Source organism: Falco rusticolus, chromosome 3, assembly GCF_015220075.1.
Source record: "Falco rusticolus isolate bFalRus1 chromosome 3, bFalRus1.pri, whole genome shotgun sequence".
Classification (NCBI taxonomy): domain Eukaryota; kingdom Metazoa; phylum Chordata; class Aves; order Falconiformes; family Falconidae; genus Falco; species Falco rusticolus.
The window spans coordinates 116,608,199-116,625,778 of NC_051189.1; the positions used below are offsets into that span (position 1 = coordinate 116,608,199).

General features: G+C 62.8%; 2 protein-coding genes across 2 annotated transcripts; one reads left to right on the forward strand and one right to left on the reverse strand.

Annotated features, from left to right (window-relative positions):
• Positions 1–146: 146 nt before the first annotated feature.
• On the forward strand, positions 147–3,432 carry PEF1 (penta-EF-hand domain containing 1). Its single transcript, XM_037381584.1, has 5 exons — positions 147–203; positions 338–512; positions 1,077–1,232; positions 1,766–1,909; positions 2,446–3,432. The coding sequence occupies exons 1-5, from the start codon at positions 183–185 to the stop codon at positions 2,673–2,675; spliced, it is 726 nt and encodes a 241-aa protein (XP_037237481.1). The 5' UTR covers positions 147–182; the 3' UTR covers positions 2,676–3,432.
• Positions 3,433–7,901: 4,469 nt separating this feature from the next.
• TINAGL1 (tubulointerstitial nephritis antigen like 1) lies at positions 7,902–16,469 on the reverse strand. Its single transcript, XM_037381739.1, is given in 13 exon segments — positions 7,902–8,895; positions 9,057–9,102; positions 9,539–9,662; positions 10,161–10,206; positions 10,514–10,697; positions 10,947–11,097; positions 11,264–11,387; positions 12,490–12,604; positions 12,698–12,790; positions 14,609–14,672; positions 15,469–15,555; positions 15,558–15,799; positions 16,448–16,469. Coding segments are annotated over 12 exon segments (1,386 nt in total). The 5' UTR covers positions 15,769–15,799; positions 16,448–16,469; the 3' UTR covers positions 7,902–8,754.
• Positions 16,470–17,580: the final 1,111 nt, after the last annotated feature.

Here is a 17,580-nt window from a genome sequence, read left to right on the forward strand (position 1 = left end):
CCGCTGCGGGACACACGGCGCCCGACCACGCTCCGAGCTCGGTGCTCCCTCAGCGCTTCCGGACACGCCCTTCCGGCGCGACACTGCGCCCTTCCTGCCGCCCCGCCCCCCCCGCACTCCGCAGCCAATGAGCGCGCGAGGCGACAGTGGCGGGGGCGGGGCCGGCGGGCGGTAGCTGTGCGATGGCGGCGTACCCGGGGCAGGTGGGGCCGCGGTGGGGCCGGGGCGGCGGGGCCGGGGGGCGGGCCGGGGGGCGCGGATTGCGGAGCGGGGGCCGGGGTGAGGGGCGGCGCACGGGCCGGTACCGGTGGCACACCGGGCTCTGTCCCGTCCCCAGGGCTTCCCCGGCGCAGGACAGGCCCCCGGCGCGCCCCCGGCCGGCCCCTACCCCGGGGGTCCCTACGGACAGCCCCCCCCCGGGGGTCCCTACGGACAGCCCCCCCCCGGGGGTCCCTACGGACAGCCCTACGGCGGCCCCCAACCCGGGCCCTACGGAGGGGCGGCTCCCGCAGGTGAGTGGGGGGGTCCTTGTGGGGTGTACCCGCCCCCCTGGGTGACCCCGGGACGGGGGTGCGGGGTCGGGGGTGCGGAAGGGTCCCCCGGCCCGGCCCCACCGGTGTGCCGGCCCCGGTCCGTGCCAGGAGGGCTTGGCCTGGCACCCCTCGCTCGGCTGAATTCAGCGTGTAAGTGAAACCGAAAAGTCCCGGTTTATTATTTGGAAATCCCGAGGAGGAGCAGGAGGAGGAGGAGGAGCAGGAGGAAGGTGCGGAAGAGACCGCACCCCCGCGCGCCAGCAAAGAAACTTCTCAGCCACGCACCTGCCTCCAGGCCCGGGCCGGGGCTGGTGGGGCGCTCCCCGGTCCCACGCTGCACCCGCAGCCTGACTCACGCCTCCCCCTTCCCCGGGCCCTGTAACCCGTTCTCCCGGCATCACCCGGCTGGAAAAGCTCCTTAGCACAGAGGTGCTGACAGGCTCCTGGGTGTTGGCTGCGTCCCTGTGAGCCGTCCCCAGGGCCGGAGCAGCCAGCAGCCTCTCTGAGGGAGGTGGCAGCTGCTGATGGCCTCCCCCCGCACAGGTAATGCCCCCCCGGGTGTGGACCCGGAGGCCTTCACTTGGTTCCAGGCGGTCGATGCCGATCACAGCGGGTACATCTCCGTGAAAGAGCTGAAGCAGGCACTGCTCAACTCCAACTGGTCGACATTCAACGATGAGACCTGCCTGCTGATGATAAGTGAGTCTGGGCGCTCCTTGCCCTCCTGCTCTTTAAGCTGATCTGTTTGAGACGTGCCTCTGTCGGGGTGAAGCCCGGGCTGTGTTCCCCTGTTACCTGGGCATCCCTTGCCTGAGCAGCTCTCTGGAGCGAGAGCTGAGCAACAGAGCAGCTCCGAGCACCCTTTTGGTGGAGAAGATGAGGCAGGGGGGTAAAATGCTGCTTGGGAAAGGGAATCCAGCTCTGCATGAGGCCAAGTGAGCCCCTGCTCCCGGAGAGGTAGGGAGGAAAGGGAGGGAGAGCTTCGGTAGAGAGCCAGAGTCACCCCGTTCGCCTGCTGGCCCCAGCATTGGGGTTTGGTGCCATTTCCTACCAGCCTGCTGGGGATGGTGTGGTCCTTGTTGATCGCAGTCCTGGTGAGGGAGGGCTTTTGGGGCCAGAGCAGGGTGCCAGGGAGCCATGGCACAGATCATGGGCTCTCTCAGAGTTTCTACAGCATGTCCTTGCTCTACTCCTTACTGCCCTGCTGCTGCTCTTCGCTCCTTCCTCCCCAGACATGTTCGATAAGACCAGGTCGGGACGCATAGACGTGTATGGCTTCTCAGCTTTGCTGCGCTTCATCCAGCAGTGGAAGAACCTCTTCCAGCAGTACGACAGGGACCAGTCAGGCTCCATCAGCTTCAACGAGCTCCAGCAAGGTGGGCAAGGGGCAGAGACACCAACCTGGCCCTTACCGAGCTCCCCGGGGATTGCTGTCTGGCTCTGCTTGGTGTTTATTTCCAGCCTGGTCTGGTGACTCCTGGCACTGTCCCTGCAGCAGGGTTGGGTGTCTCTGAGCTCCTCCCTTGCAGCCTGGGCTGCGGTCCATGCCTGTTGCTGTGCTGGTACCTGCTGTGCTGGCTAAACCGGCTGTGGCAGAGCTGGTGCTGAGTCTTCCCATGGGACAGTTCCTTCCTTAAGGAAACCTAAGATGCCCCCTCAAATGGCGTGTGGGTAGAGCCTGTTTTTCGGGAGGAGCTCTTGGGTGTGTGTGTCTGATGAAGGGGAGAAATGTCTGGAATTCGTGCCTTGGTTTGGTTCCTCCCTCTGGAGAGCCCTGCCCGTGCACACCCACAGCTGAAGTGAACACCGTGAGGCGGTGGGAGATGGGGGGTGTGCCAGCGCAGGGGAGAGAGGGCACAGCCTCTCTCCCTCCTGTCAGGAGAGTTTAATCTTGAGTGTTTCTTGCTCCCAGCTTTCTCCCAGATGGGCTATAACCTGAGCCCCCAGTTTAGCCAGCTGCTGATGGCCCGCTACGCCCAGCGATCCTCCAACCCCAGCATCCAGCTCGACCGCTTCATTCAGGTCTGCATGCAGCTCCAGAGCATGACCGATGCTTTCCGCGAGAAGGACACGGGGCTGGTGGGCAACGTGCGGCTGAGCTATGAGGACTTCCTCACAATGGTTGTGACTCGCATGATGTGATGCTCTCGGCGGAGGGCTGGGAGCTGGCTGGGAGCTCTGCGGGGCTCTCTGGAAGCAGCAGCCGTCCTCAGCCTCATGCTGGGATGTGGCTGAGCCTCCCAAAGAGTGAGCTGTTTGCCCGGCCAGCTTTCCAGCCTGCTCCTGAGTAGCCCACAGTGCTGCTGGGGCCCTCCCAGCTTCAGTTCCCTGTCCCCACTCAACGGCAGTGGGTGTCTCCACGCCAAACTGGAACCCGGTTCTGGGGCCATGCCACAGGGTGGGACAGCCAAACCAGTTGCCTGTGCCATGCCTCCCAGGGAGTGCTTCGATCCCTTGCCAGACACAAAATGATATTTCAATCCCACCTGGCCTGTCCCTCTGCTTGGCGGGATGTCTGCAGTGGAACAGCCCTGTCTCAGCACACTTCTGGAGGTTCTCTGGTGACCAAGAGCTGAGCCTTCATTAGGAAAGCAGAAGGAAGGGCACAAGTGATGGCAGAGCTCATCCTTCCTTGCCTCGCAGACTGCCCCTCCTCGCTGGGAGCACGTCCAGTCCCTCGGCCGTGCTGGAAATGCTCCGGCTTTCCCGGGGTCTGAGCCCTGTTTCTCTCCGGGCTGCTGGAATGGGCCACATTGCTGCTGCAGTCCCACACAGATCGTCAACCTCCCTCTTGTTGCCAATCTCTGTTTTGATTCACATCTTGCCTGCTGGAGCCAAACTCAGAAACAGTTTAGAGCTTATTTTTACAGCGTTTGAATTAAAGGCAATGTGCACTGGCTGTGGAGTGGTTTGTGTTCACAGAGCGGCTGGTGGGGACACTGCCCTGCCTCCCGTCACCCCCCGGGGCCAGCAGCCGCGCTGGGTGCGGGGTGGGGACATGTCCTGTGCCTGTACCCCTGCTCTGGGTGCTGCTCTCAGGGCTCGATACACTTTCCTGGAGTTAATTCTTACACATTTTGTGTCAGCTTACAGAAAATAAGGTGCTGGCGTCTCTTGCTGAGCTACGACCAGGAATGTAAAGATTTGACCAATGCAAAAGTTTTTTTTTCCTTTGGTTTTAGAATGAAGTCCAGGTGATTATCCTTTAATTGGCCTCACTGAGAAATCTCTGAGATGCTTTTTGAGAGACACGTTGCTATATTTGAAGGAATTTTTAGGTAGGAAAGTAGTTAAAAGACCCAGTAACTTACCGGCTGCTTTTAGAAGCAACAACCAGATGTGTTTTCCTCCACTTCAGCCAAAGGCAGGACTTTTTGTTCTGGAGCATCACTCGTCGTTCCAGCAATACTTCTCATCGTCTTCTGTTGAGTCAGAGCTGCCCAGCCTCTCGAGAGGAGAGGTTTAAAGCGGAGGCGGTGGGGGCTGGCCCCCCCTCTCCCGTACTGTCACCCATGCTGTGGCTGTCAGCACCCGTGCAGGCTGTCACCCCTCCTGGGCAGGGCTGTTGTGCAGCTGCAGGGATGACGGTGGGGTTGTGACCCCCGCCAGTGAGTCTGTGTATAGGCGTATATGTGTGTAGATATATATATATAAATACCCAGAGAAGTGTCTCTGTAGGGACAGACACCCCTGTATACACACACCCACCCTTGTGCAGATATAAATATAATAATCCACACCCTGTGTGTATGCATCTGTACACAAACACCACACGCACACACGCGCTTACTGACACTGTGTGTATATGGTGTGTGAACATGTATATACACACGTATAGAGAAAGGTGTGTGTATATATACACACTGTGTATATATACACTCTCTGTGTGTGTATATATATATACACGGGGTGTGTGTATACACACAGTGTGTATATATGCACTCTGTGTGTGTGTATATATATATACACGGGGTGTGTGTATACATACACTCTGTGTATCTATATACTCTGTGTGTATATACACACACACAGTAACAGATACCCCTGATTGTATATATATATGTATAGATACACACGCAGCATGCACACACACACGCTAACAGGCACTCCTGTATATATACATGCTTACTGACACCCACGTACACATATACACACACTGACACTGATGCTTATATAAACACACCCCACAGTGCCTGCATTAGACACCCCTAGGTGTGTATGTATATATCCAGGGTAAGACACCCCTGTGTGCCTATAGATATACTCACTAATAGACACCCCCATGTAGACACGTGCACACACTAACAGACACCCCAAATACATAGTAACAGCTACCATGTGTGTGTGTTTGGACACAGACTCTAAGATACCCTTGTGCGTGCCTGTACACACAGTAACACTTCATATACATACATATATACACCTCCAACAACTTTGCACACACACATGTATTCACACCCCGGCACTAACAGCCACCCCGTGCGTACACAGATACACACAGCCCTTGGGTACACACGTGTGGCCACCCTGTGCCTGTACCTAGAGAGACGGGGGTGGGTGTGTGTGTACCTGTGCACACTCTGTGTGTGAGTGCACACCTGTGTGTGCGTGCCCATGCACACTGTGCATGCCTGTACATACCATGTGTGTGTGTGTATACCTGTGCATGTCTGTGTCTGCACATACCCTGTGTGTGTGTGTGTGTGTGTGTGTGTGTGTGTGCACCTGTGCACACTGTGCGTGCCTGTACATACGGGCTCTGTGTGTGTGTGTGTGTACCTGTGCACACTCTGTGTGAGTGCACACCTGTGTGTGTGTGTGTGTGTGTGCACCTGTGCACACTGTGCGTGCCTGTACATACTGTGTGTGTGTGTGTACCTGTGCATGTCTGTGTCTGCACATACCCTCTGTGTGTGTGTATCTGTGCACACTGTGCGTGCCTGTACATACGGGGTGTATGTGCACACAGGCAATGCTTTTGTACACACACACTAGCAGACACTGCTGGTTGTGAATTTTTGAGGGTGATATATATACATACACACCCCAACAGGCACTGCTGGTTGTGTTTTTTAGATATATATACATGCACATATAGTAACAGGCACTGCTGGCTGTGGTTTTTAGATATATACACACACCAACAGGAACTGCTGGTTGTGTCTTTTAGGTATATATGCACACACATACAGTAATAGACACTGCTGGTTGTATTTTTTTAGAGCTATATATACACACACACTCTCTAACAGACACTGCTAGTTGTGGGTTTTTTTATGCATATATATTTATACACACACACACACACAAAGACACTTTTTACAAAATTATGGATATAGTGCACACACACACACAAACAGCCATTGTGTGTGTCTGTGTACCTTTGCACACTCTGTGTGTGTGGCTGTGCACTGTGTGTGCATGTGTGCCTGTACATACCCTCTGTGTGCATGTGCGTGTGTACCTGTGCACACTCTGTGTGTGTGTGCGCGCACACCTGTGTGTGGGTGCCTGTGCACACTGTGCATGCCTGTACACACCGTGTGTGTCTGTGTGTGTGTGTACCTGTGCATGTCTGTGTCTGCACATACCCTCTGTGTGTGTGCATCTGTGCACACTGTGCGTGCCTGTACATACGGGGGTGGGTGTGTGTGTACCTGTGCACACTCTGTGTGTGAGTGCACACCTGTGTGTGCATGCCCATGCACACTGTGCATGCCTGTACATACCGTGTGTGTGTGTGTATACCTGTGCATGTCTGTGTCTGCACATACCCTGTGTGTGTGTGTGTGTGTGTGTGCACCTGTGCACACTGTGCGTGCCTGTACATACGGGCTCTGTGTGTGTGTGTGTACCTGTGCACACTCTGTGTGAGTGCACACCTGTGTGTGTGTGTGTGTGTGTGTGCACCTGTGCACACTGTGCGTGCCTGTACATACTGTGTGTGTGTACCTGTGCATGTCTGTGTCTGCACATACCCTCTGTGTGTGTGTATCTGTGCACACTGTGCGTGCCTGTACATACGGGGTGTGTGTGTGTACCTGTGCACACTCTGTGTGTGAGTGCACACCTGTGTGTGTGTGCCTGTGCACACTGTGCGTGCCTGTACATTCTGTGTGTGTGTGTACCTGTGCATGTCTGTGTCTGCACATACCCTCTGTGTGTGTGTGTGTGTGTGCATCTGTGCACACTGTGCGTGCCTGTACATACGGGGGGTGTGTGTGTGTGTGTGTGTGTACCTGTGCACACTCTGTGTGTGAGTGCACACCTGTGTGTGTGCCTGTGCACACTGTGCGTGCCTGTACATACTGTGTGTGTGTACCTGTGCATGTCTGTGTCTGCACATACCCTGTGTGTGTGTGTGTGTGTGTGTGTGTGTGCATCTGTGCACACTGTGCGTGCCTGTACATACGGGGGTGTGTGTGTACCTGTGCACACTCTGTGTGTGAGTGCACACCTGTGTGTGTGCCTGTGCACACTGTGCGTGTCTGTACATACTGTGTGTGTGTACCTGTGCATGTCTGTGTCTGCACATACCCTGTGTGTGTGTGTGTGTGTGTGTGCGCGTGCATCTGTGCACACTGTGCGTGCCTGTACATACGGGGGGTGTGTGTGTACCTGTGCACACTCTGTGTGTGAGTGCACACCTGTGTGTGTGTGCCTGTGCACACTGTGCATGTCTGTACATACTGTGTGTGTGTACCTGTGCATGTCTGTGTCTGCACATACCCTCTGTGTGTGTGTATGTGCATCTGTGCACACTGTGCGTGCCTGCAAATACTCTGTGTGTGTGCGTGTGTGCGTGTGTGTGTGTGTGTACACCTGTGCACACTCCGTGTGTGCGTGCCTCTGCACGCTGTCCGTGCTTGTACACACCGTGTGTGGTGCAGGTGCAGGCCGCCACCACCAGGTGGCGCCCCACTCCGCAGTGTGGGTGCCCCGGGGCGGGGGGCGCAGGGAGCGCGAGCCCGCGCAGCACATACCTCCGAGAGAAGCAGCCGCGGTGGCACACCTGGCAGTGGTGGCATCCTTGGCTGTGTGGTGGCACTCCTGGCACGCCTGGCCGTGGGTGTCTGTGGTGGCACACAGGCTGTGGTGGCACTCCTGGCTGCCAGGTGGCTGTGGTGGCACTGCTGACTATGGGATGGCTGCGTGGTGGCACTGCTGGCCCCGGTGGCCTGTGTGGCTGCACGTGTCCACGGCGCGTCCAGCGCTGGCCGCGGTCACGGCGATGCCGGAAGGTGCACAATGAGCGGGGCCTTATCTCACCCCACAGCCCTTCCCGGGGCCACGGCTGGGCCCCCCCGGGCCAGGGCAGGCAGGGGGCAGCGGGGCCACGTGCCCCCACCCCCAAGGAGCACACCCTCCTGGCAGTCAGGCTTCAATAAGTTTATTTACAAATAATAAAAAGCAAAATAAATACGAAGTCTTAAAAGTACAGCCCTGGGGGAGGTCGGGGGCGGGGGGGGGTCAGACTCTGCTGATGTGTGGTCCCAAGTTGTGGCCCCACCAGGACGGGGACACTGCAGGGCTGAGCCCCGCGCCCCCCCCCCCCCATCCCCACAGTCCCCAGAGGGGGTGGTAGGGGCCATAGCACCATAGGAAGGGGCAGGGGGGACAGTGGGGGCACCCTCCTGACCCCCAGCGCCAACACCCAGCCCTGGGGGGCACTGGTGAACCCCCCCGGCACCGCTGGGTTATTTCACTCCTCTGGCTCCAGGGCGGCCGGGGGGGGGGGGGGGGGCCGCCGCGCAGGGGGGGGAGGATCCCTGGGGGTCCCAGCAGTGTGCCCCCAGCCCCACACACGTGCCAGCAGCAGGGGGGGGAGGGGGGGTGAAGCCCCCAGTGCTGGCTGGGGCCGGGGGGGAGCAGCCAGCTTTGAAGAGCCCCCGGCAGCCACCGAAGCCGAGCCGAGCCCGGGGCAGGGGGATTAGCGGGTAAATCCCACGGGCACCCCCGGCCACATGCCCCATGCACGCACCGCTGCACCCAGCCGCCACGTCAGCACAGGGGGGGCACGCAGCCCCCAGGGATGGGGACCCAGGGGACAGTCCCATACCCTTGGCTGGCGGCACAGGGCTGCGTGGCAGGGGAGGGGGTGTCCCACCCCACGGGTACCCCCAGGAGGGGACGGAGGGGCTGCGGTGCTGGGCAGGGCCATCGTGGGGACAAGGACATCTGCAGGGCTGGGGGGCCCCGGGGTGGGAGGGCTGTGGGGGGGTCACTTGTGGGGCATGTCCTCCATGCTGACGCGGCCCCAGACGCCCACCACAAAGGTCTCCACCTCGCACTCGTTGACGCCGCGGGCGATGCGAAAGTGGCCGCCCTCGCCCCACGCTGTGCCCCAGGAGTTGGCTGCGGTCTGTGGAAGGGACAGGGGACACAGCTCAGTGTTGGGGTGCCCGGCTGGACCTCCCCTCCAACCCCGAGCTGGATCCCACCCGGGCACGGGAAAGCAGCCCTGGCACCCACCCACCTCCATAAACGAGTCCCGACGAACTCGTGACACCCACCAATACTCACCCAGTATTTTTGGATCTGGCCATCAGGCAACTGCTCTTCTCCCCACCTGCAGCAGGAGAGAAGGCTAGTGAGGGGGGGGTCCCCAGGCACCCCTCGGGCTGCACCCCCATCCTGCCCAGCACCAGGTGCTGTGTGGACCCCACTCACTTCCCAGCCCCGGCACCTCCCCGAGGGCCAGGCTGAGAGATTTACACCCACTCCCAAAACACAGGCAGGTACGTCCAGCCGTGGGGCAGAGGAAGGAGCACAGGGCAGCTGGCCCCGCTCCCCTCCTCGGGCTCTGCCCCTCCAGCCCCCCTCCCTCCCCTGATGTGGCTGAGCACCACACACTCATGTCACTTGTGGCCACAGCCCTGGCACGAGCATCAGCCCCCTCCTTCCCTCCCTGCTTCCTCTCTCTGCCTAGAGGAAAGGGACGCCTTTCCTTCCCCACTTCTCCCACCCAGAGCGGGACCCCCCACAGCCCCCCACCCCCCACCTACCCGGTGATTTTGACCGAATGGGTCCCATGTCTCTGGTGCTTCGGCCCCTTCCCCTCAGCCACTGGTGTGTGCCGATAGATCCCGCTTTTGTACATGAAGAAATCCTCGTGCACCTCCAGGATGGCTGCAGGAAGGGGGGAGAGGGTCTGGGGATGCTGCCTGTGTCCCCAGGGATGGGGTGCTGAGCCCCCGGGGCCCCACGTCCCCCAGGGTGGAGGATACAGGCACCAGGGACACAGGGCATCGCCTGGGAGGAGGGAAGGCAGCGGCCGGATCCTCCCACAGGCAATGTGACAAGACTCAGCAGAGGATTAAAAAAATAATCATAAAGTAAAATAAAACCAACTGCCGAGACGGAGATTAAATCTCAGGAGTTAATGAGCAACAAGTGCCCACTGGTGTGGGCAGCTGACGGGCACCCCGGGGCCGGCGAGAGCACGGCGCTGCCCGGGCACGCAGCTAAACATTAAGCAGGGAGAGCAGCTGAGGTGGGGGGTCCTGTCCCCCACGCTGTCCCCCAGCCCCAGGCAGGGTGGCTTCACCCCCCCCACCTTGTCCCCCTCCAGCCATTGCAGCACTCAGCTTTGGGGTCTGCGGGTGGGTGCCCACGCCGGCTCCCTACCTTGCACGGGGCCATTCTCCAGCAGCTCCTTCATGATCTCCTTCTCCTGCAAGCACAGAGCTGGGTGGTACCAGGGCTGGGACCCCCGGCACTGTGCCCCCCCCCCCCCCACGCCCGGGGATGCAGGCAGAGGCCGCTTTGGCACCCACGGGTGGGTGTTGTGGAGATGCTGGGTGGAGTGCAGCTCCCCTGCGAGCTCCACAGCAGGTTTTTCCCAGCTTCGTTTCCAAACTTGGCTTTTCCAGGCAAACCCACGCCGAGCCAAGCCCCTTCCCGCTCCCCACACCAAACGGCTCCTGCTTCGCCCACGCCGGCAGCTCGGCCCATCCCGGCCCCATCCCACGGGCACTCACGCTGGAGGAGAGGCGGTAGGCAGGGGTGGACTGGTAAATCTCGTTGGCGTGGGTCTGAGGGTTGGGGCAGCGCGCGGTCGCCTGCCGCTTGCCCCTGCCCGTGGAGCGGCTGTGCATCATGCAGGGCTGTGCCGCCGGCTGGCTCTCCTGGCTGGTGAAGGGGTAGCACTCATCCGTCACCACCCTGGGCAGAGGGACAAGGACATGAGGAAGGACCATCCCCATCCCTACCCTGACCCCCACTCCCATCCCTGAACCCCACTCTCCATCCTGCCTGGGCTGGCCCCCCTCAGTGCCCACCTGCCCAAGGGACAGCCCTGGGGGCAGCATGTGCACGGGGCACCCCAGGCTCTTGCCCCCCAGGGAAGAAGGACTTTGAACCCCCTTATCCCACCCCATCCCGCCTCTGCCCCCCTGCCCCATCCCCGCTCACCCTCGCCGGCGGAGGTACCACCAGGCGCCGTCCAGCCGCCCTCCGCTGCAGCCCCGCTGGTTGCGCGTGTCGCAGGACAGGAGGTTTTGGGGTGACAGGGCGGGTGTCATGTGTCCCATGGAGTGGATAGAGATGCGGTCCGAGGCGACAGCTAGGAGCGAGCAGGGTGTCAGGGAGGGGCGGCTGCTCCCCCAGGTCCTGTCCCGCTCCCCAGCCCCACAGCGACAGGTTTAGTCTCTGTCCCCACCAGCCATCCCACCCCACCCACACCCCCCACACCCCATCCCATCCCACCCCATCCCCCCACCCCATCTCACCTGCCGTAGAAAAGGCCCAGGAACCAGCGCAGTTGCCCTGGTCCAAGGGCTCGTGGATCATCCCCGGCCACTTCGCGGCTGCATCGAAGTGGCGAGGCAGCACCTCGTTGGAGTCCATGTTCATCTGCGGAGGCAGAGCCGAGGGGTGCTCAGTGCACAGGGACCCCGTCTCCTTCCCCCTGCCCACCACAGCCCACCCACAGCATTTCCCACCCTCCGAGCAGGGTCCCAGCCGGCATTAGCATCCCCCAGCCCCACTGCAGGACCCTCAGGACAGGGACACCCATATGCAGCACCTCCCACCCTCCAAGCAGGGTCCCAGCTGGCCTTAGCGTCCCCCAGCCCCGCTGCAGGATCCTTCAGGACAGGGACACCCGTAGTCCTCGGCAAGTACGATGAGGATTTGGTTGCCCCCTTGTCCCAGAGGAGCCAGATCCCTCAACTTTCACTAAATTTGGGCTCCTCAACCCCAGTAGCTCCTCATGCAACAACAGCACCCAGTGCCCTGTCTCTGCCCCACCGCAGGTGGCACGGCGCTGGGCGCCTCAAGCCCCTCATTGTGGCCTCTGGTCAGCTCTCGCCCAGCCACTGGCTTATGCGCAGCCTTTCCACCCTTCGAGGGGGGACAGTGCCCCCCACGCCTTCCTGGCGAGGACGTGGCCATGACACCCGCCTTATCCTACTGCAGGAAGCGTCTCTAAAATTAAACCTCACTGGGAGTCAACGTCACAGCACTGGGAGTCAAGGTCACGGCACCGGGTGTGCACTGCGTGCGATGCTCGCTCCCCGCCAGCACCCATGGGACCCCCAGCCGCTGCCCACCCCGAAGGGGGGCTGGTTTTGGGGGCAGCCCGGGGGCAGGAGGAGGCACCCCACTCGCAAAGCGCTGGCGCTGCCGGCTCTGCCGACTCAGCAGCTGTGGGGCTGGCTTTCCGATGGGAAACCGGCACGGAGGAGCGGGGGAAAAAACAACACTGGCAGCCTGGGGATTGTCAGGGGGAATTTGCTGAGCTGCTGTCTCCAAACACAAGGGCTGCCCGCGACACCCACCCAGCATGGCCCCTTCCCTGCCTCCCCCCCCCCAGTACAGAGCCCCCTCCCAGGGACGAGGACAGGGCGGGGACATCACTAGCTAAGGCGATGGTGAATCATTGGGTCAAGCCATAGGACAGGCAGGCTCAGCCCTTGGCGTGCCTCAGTTTCCCCTTGCATCTGTGGTGACTCACCTGCATCTCGTTCATGTTCATGACGGTGGGAGAGGGCCGGAACGTGCCCAGGCGGTGCCGGATCCCATCCTCCAGCGTCATGCCCCAAAACTGGCTGTAGTTGGCGGCTCTCCAGCTGCATGGGAGGAGGGGGACAGGTCAGGGGTGCCCCAGAAAGCACCAAGGGGTGAAGCGTCCCTTCCCCATCCTCCCAGTGCCTGGTCCTTACCCATAATTGCCCTTGTTGATGGCGTCGATCAGCTCCCCATCCATCAGGCAGGCATGGTCTTCACACTGCCACTGCCCGTTGGGGCTGCAGGTGCTGCAGAAGGGACAGCACCGAAGAGAACCGTCAGCCGCGGAGGGACGGTGTCCCTTGGGGTGACCAGGGGGATCCCAGGTGCCAGGGTCCTGCTGCCATTGCGGCCAGCCAGCAAGGGGCCAGGGCTACTCCTGCACCAGGGTCTGGGGGTCACACTGTGGCTTGGCACCGCGGGATGGGGTGTAGCTGGGCCAGGAGCGGGTGGGCAGCCCTCTGCGTGGGCCTGGGGGCTGTCGTGTCCCCCCAGCCCGGGTCCCCACAGGAGCCCAGAGGGTAGATAGAGCACGGGACAGAAAATCAGCTGAAAAGCAGCCAGGCCTGCAGACAGCAGAGCAGGGCTTGGACGCCAGCCTGGGGAGGGGATTCGGGGCTGGCTGTCCCCCAGCCAGGGGCGAGCTGCTCTGACCAGGTTAGCTGGGAGCCCTGCAGCACCCACAGGGAGAACCGGGGCAGGGGGTGGCTGGAGGGGATGTGCCGGGTCCGGGTCCCCCTGGGAAGCCCTGGGCTGTGCTCCCCTCTGGGAGCTGAGCAATGCTTGGCACGCTCCCTCCTGCCCGCTGAGCTCCGGCACACTCTTCCCTTTTAAGGAGCCGTGCAAGGCCGGAGCTGTGTCCTGCCAGCCTGGCCCCGATCCTGCCAGCGGCACCTGCACCCCCACACTCACCCCCTCCCCATCCCCAAGCGCTGCCGGCGCTGTGCTGGTGACCCCACACCTGGCTGTTAAAACCCTGGGGACTCCCACGGGAGCACCTTGGGGTGCAGCCAGCTGGGTGCCCATGGTAGCCCCCTCCACTTCACCCTGGCAATGCATTTGCCCCCTGCCAACCCCCCCAAGACCCCACGGGAGCCAAGCAGGGACAAGGTCTGGGGTGAAGAGCTGCAGAAATTGCTGCTTTGCAGGCGCCAAGTGCGGGGGAAGGTTTTGGCAAGAAGAGCCTCAGCCCCCAAGGGCCAGCACTGCTGGGGAAGGGATGCTTTCCCAGCAGCTGGGACCAGTCATGCCAGTGCAGGGCTTGGGGACATCGACCTCCCCTCAGGGTTCGGGGTCATCCGCCAGCCCAGTGTGTCTTGGCGCCACGGTCCCAGAGAAACGCTGGGCAGCACTGGGGCTTCGGGGAGGGCTTGAGCTGGCTTTGCAAGCGCACACGCCTGCACACACATGCACACACACGTGCTTATGCCCTCACACATGCCCCAGACGGAGCCTTTGATTTCCCTTATCTACCGCATCGCTGCGAGGCAGCCAGCCCTGCTGTGTTTGCTCCTTGTCTACGGGCAGATCTGCACCCGCAGGTTCCCCGATCCCCCACCTCCAGGATGCCATTAATACCACCACGTTCCGGATAAACCCTGCACTGCTCGCTAACACAGACGGACGGGTTGCTTGCACCCAAGCAAGCAGCAGGGCTGGACTCTTGCTGCCTGGCACCGAGCCACCGTGGCTGCCAGGTGCAAACACATGCCGTCAGGCTTGGGCAAGCTGGGCTCGGACCAATGGGGCCAGAAAATCCGCGGCAGCGCCAGGGTCATAGAGGCAGCCCGCAGCCAGCCTGGCCGCACGCTAACCTGGTGGAGCCAGCGGCTCCCACAAAGGCATGCACTGAAATTTGGGAGTGGCTCAAGGCCCCGGGCTCTTTGCTTGGAATATGCCGGAACAAAGGCACCTGGCACCAGCCCTTGCCACCCAGCTCGGGCCCTGCGCTCCCGCCGTGCCGGCTGAGGGTAGCCCTGGTGTCTGTGGCCCCCCAGCACCCTTCTGCTGGGCAAGCAGCGTGCCCGGCTGTGCCCGCATGGCACGGGGAGCATGGCGGCACTCACCACAGGTTGCAGTTCTCCTGGTAGGTGGCTCCAGTAGGGTAGCTGCGGCTGGCGCGGGCACAGCCTGGGTGGGAGACAGGAGAGCCTTGGTCAGCGCCTGGGGTCTTACCAGCATCCCCATGGTTCCAGGGGGGGAAACATGGGGAAAATAAATGTGGTTCTTAAAGCCAGGCAGGTGCCCAGCTGCATCTTGGTCATGTTCAAGTTCATGACCAGCTCGCACCCCACAGCGCAGGGTGGGAGCAGGGCTGGCTCGGCACCGGGAGGGTTAACCATGGGGTTGTGTGTGGGGCTGCTGAGCAGAGCCAGGCTCGCACACCCAGCCTGGCGGGACGGGGATAAAGGGGCCAGTTGTACCCAGGAGCTGGCTCTGCTCTGCAGGGACTTCTTAGAGAGCCTTGTGCTGTGCGGCGGGGGCTGCCCGTGCCCCCTTCTCGCCCCCGTCGGCCCTGCCTGTCCCAGCTGCCAGGCGGGTTGAGTCAGGGCCAGCATCTGCCTGCCCCAGACATGACATGGGAAGCTGGGATGGAGTCCCCCCCACGCTCCTGCTCTGCCCCACAGGTATGCACCGCTGGAGCTGCCCCTCCGCCCCACACAGCCCTGCCCGTGGGGAGGCACAGAGGATGGGCTGTGGGGCTCCGGGCTGCTCCCAGCCCCATTCCTGGCAGCCCAGCCACTTTCTAGGAGTTTCCGCAGCTCCGAAGCAGCTCTGCAGCGAAAGCAGGGCTGTGGGGTGCTACACCCAGCTGCGTTCACCCCCCTGAGGGGCACCAGTGGCATTACCCAGCACCTTGGACACCCCAGAGCTGGCCTCTGGCACCGCAAAGACCCCTGCCCGGCTGGGCTGGGGGCTGCCTCACCTGGGGCTTTAGGGAAGGGGGCCGGGATGCCCAGGCAGTATTCCCAGAAGTCAGGGCAGCAGTCGGAGACGGTGCGGTTGCAGAAAGGTCGCAGTAGCAGAGGGTGTCGTGGTAGGGCACGGTGCAGCCGTCGTCGCGGCCGTGGCAGCAGACGTCCCCTTGCTGGCAGTAGGACCCACCGGCATCGTAGACCCCATGCTCGTACAAGCCGGGGGCCAGCTCCCGGCGGGTGCGTACCCGGGAAGCCAGGGCCACCTGGGCCAGCAGCCAGAGGCACAGCAGGGCCCGCAGCAGGCGCATGCTGCCACCAATGTCCCCAGACCTGCAGCCGCTGCAGGGAGGGCAGTGAGCGGGTGGGGGGGCAGCTGGGGGTCCTGCGGGCACCCTACGCCAGTCCCATCTCGTGGGGTCGCCCACCCTGACCGGCCCATGGAGCCCCCACCTTGCCCTCCCGCCGGGATGCTCAAAATCTTCACGTTTTTTAACTCCCTTTGCGACCACCCTGGCTCTGGGGACCCTCAGCGCGATGCTCCAAAACACCGGCTTCCCCCCAGGTGCCCACTCCCCGGGTGGCCGAGCGGCCCCGTGCCCACCCACACCTGAACCCCCACCTCCAACTGGAAAACCCCAGTGGGATGGGGCTCCCCATGGCACCCAGGGGGGCTGCCTGGACCCCCTGCTTCCAGCCCCGGTGCCGGTCCCCGCCGGGGCTCCCCATGGCACCCAGGGGGGTTGCCCGGACCCCCCTCTCCCAGCCCCGGTGACCGTCCCTGCCGAGGCTCCCCATGACACCCGAGGGGGGCTGCCCGGACCCCCGCTCAGTCCCCGGCGCCGCCAAGGCGCAGGCGGTGCGATTTGCTGCCCGGTCTCAGCCCGCGGGGTCGGGGCGGGGGGTGATGGTGGTGCTGGGGGCTCGGGGTGGGGTGGGGGGTGGGGATGCCAGGGGGCACGACCCTCGCCCATCCCCGCTGCCCCGTACCTGCCGCGCCCGCCGCTCCGCGCCGCCGCCGAGCGCCTCCTCCGCGCCCGCCGCTCCTTATAGCCGCGCCCCGGCCGGGGGGGCGTGGGGAGGTGCCGGGGGCAGCCGCGGGCGGAGCGGAGCCCAGCGGGGCGGGGGTCGAGCCCCGGGGCGGGGGGTGGGTTTGTGCTGGGAGACCGCGGCCCGGACGCCCCGTGCCCGAGGACCCCGGCGGCACCTGGTCCCCCGTGGGGCCGGGGGTCCCCCCGGCTCCTACACGTGCTGGGGGGTCCCGGCAGTGCTGCTCCATCCGGGGGCTCCCTCCGCTGGCTGGGGCAGGGTGTGGGGAGGGGGGCTGCGTGCCCACCCCCTTCCAGCACCCCAGCTGCCATGTGGACAGCTGGATGCCAGCGAGACGGGGGCATCCCGTCACAGCCCAGGGCACGGAGTCGGTGCACTTGGAGCCCCCCTGCCAGCATCCAGCCAGCTGCTCGTAGGCCGGGGAGGGGGGGTCTTGGCTGCCCCACAGGCTCCGGTTCCCTCTGCAGCACCGGTACTTGCTGTGGGGCTCCAGCTGCCCACGCCAGGGCTCCAGCTGCCCACCCCGAGGCTCTGCCCACCCCCCCGGAGCTCCGGCTGCCCACCCCAAGGCTCTGCCCACACCCTGGGGCTCCAGCTGCCCACCCCGAGGCTCTGCCCCCCCCGTGGGGCTCCGGCTGCCCACCCCAGGGCACCCGCCTGCCTGTGGCCGGTGAGGAGCATCTCCCAGCTGATGCCAAAGGATTCCTCGAAGATGCCTCACTGCAGCCAGGACGGGAGGTGCGGGGGGGGTGCCGGGTTCCCTGGGTGGCCGCGGGAACCAGCTGAGGGGCTGAGCTGGGGGCTGCGGGCTGGAGGGCTCCTGGCTCCTGGCTGCAGTCCCTGGGGGGGATGCTGTGGCTGGTCAGGGTGGGCTTGCACCCCGGGTGCCCATGCATGGGGAGCACCACATCCCACTGGGCACAAGGGTTGACTGCTCCCTGGGATCACAGGGTGCTCTGGGTGCCCAAACGAGGGTCCTGTAAGAGCCCTGGCTGCTGGGACCCCCGCTTGGCTGCTCGGCTGGTGCTCTCAGAAGGGCCTTTTCCTGCAAGCGTGGCCTTGGGCAGAGCACA

Coding starts and splice junctions, on each gene's coding strand:
- PEF1 (XM_037381584.1), top strand. CDS start 183: ATGGCGGCGTACCCGGGGCAG. Junction 204..337: donor TGGCGGCGTACCCGGGGCAG/GTGGGGCCGCGG, acceptor TCCCGTCCCCAG/GGCTTCCCCGGCGCAGGACA. Junction 513..1,076: donor CGGAGGGGCGGCTCCCGCAG/GTGAGTGGGGGG, acceptor CCCCCCGCACAG/GTAATGCCCCCCCGGGTGTG.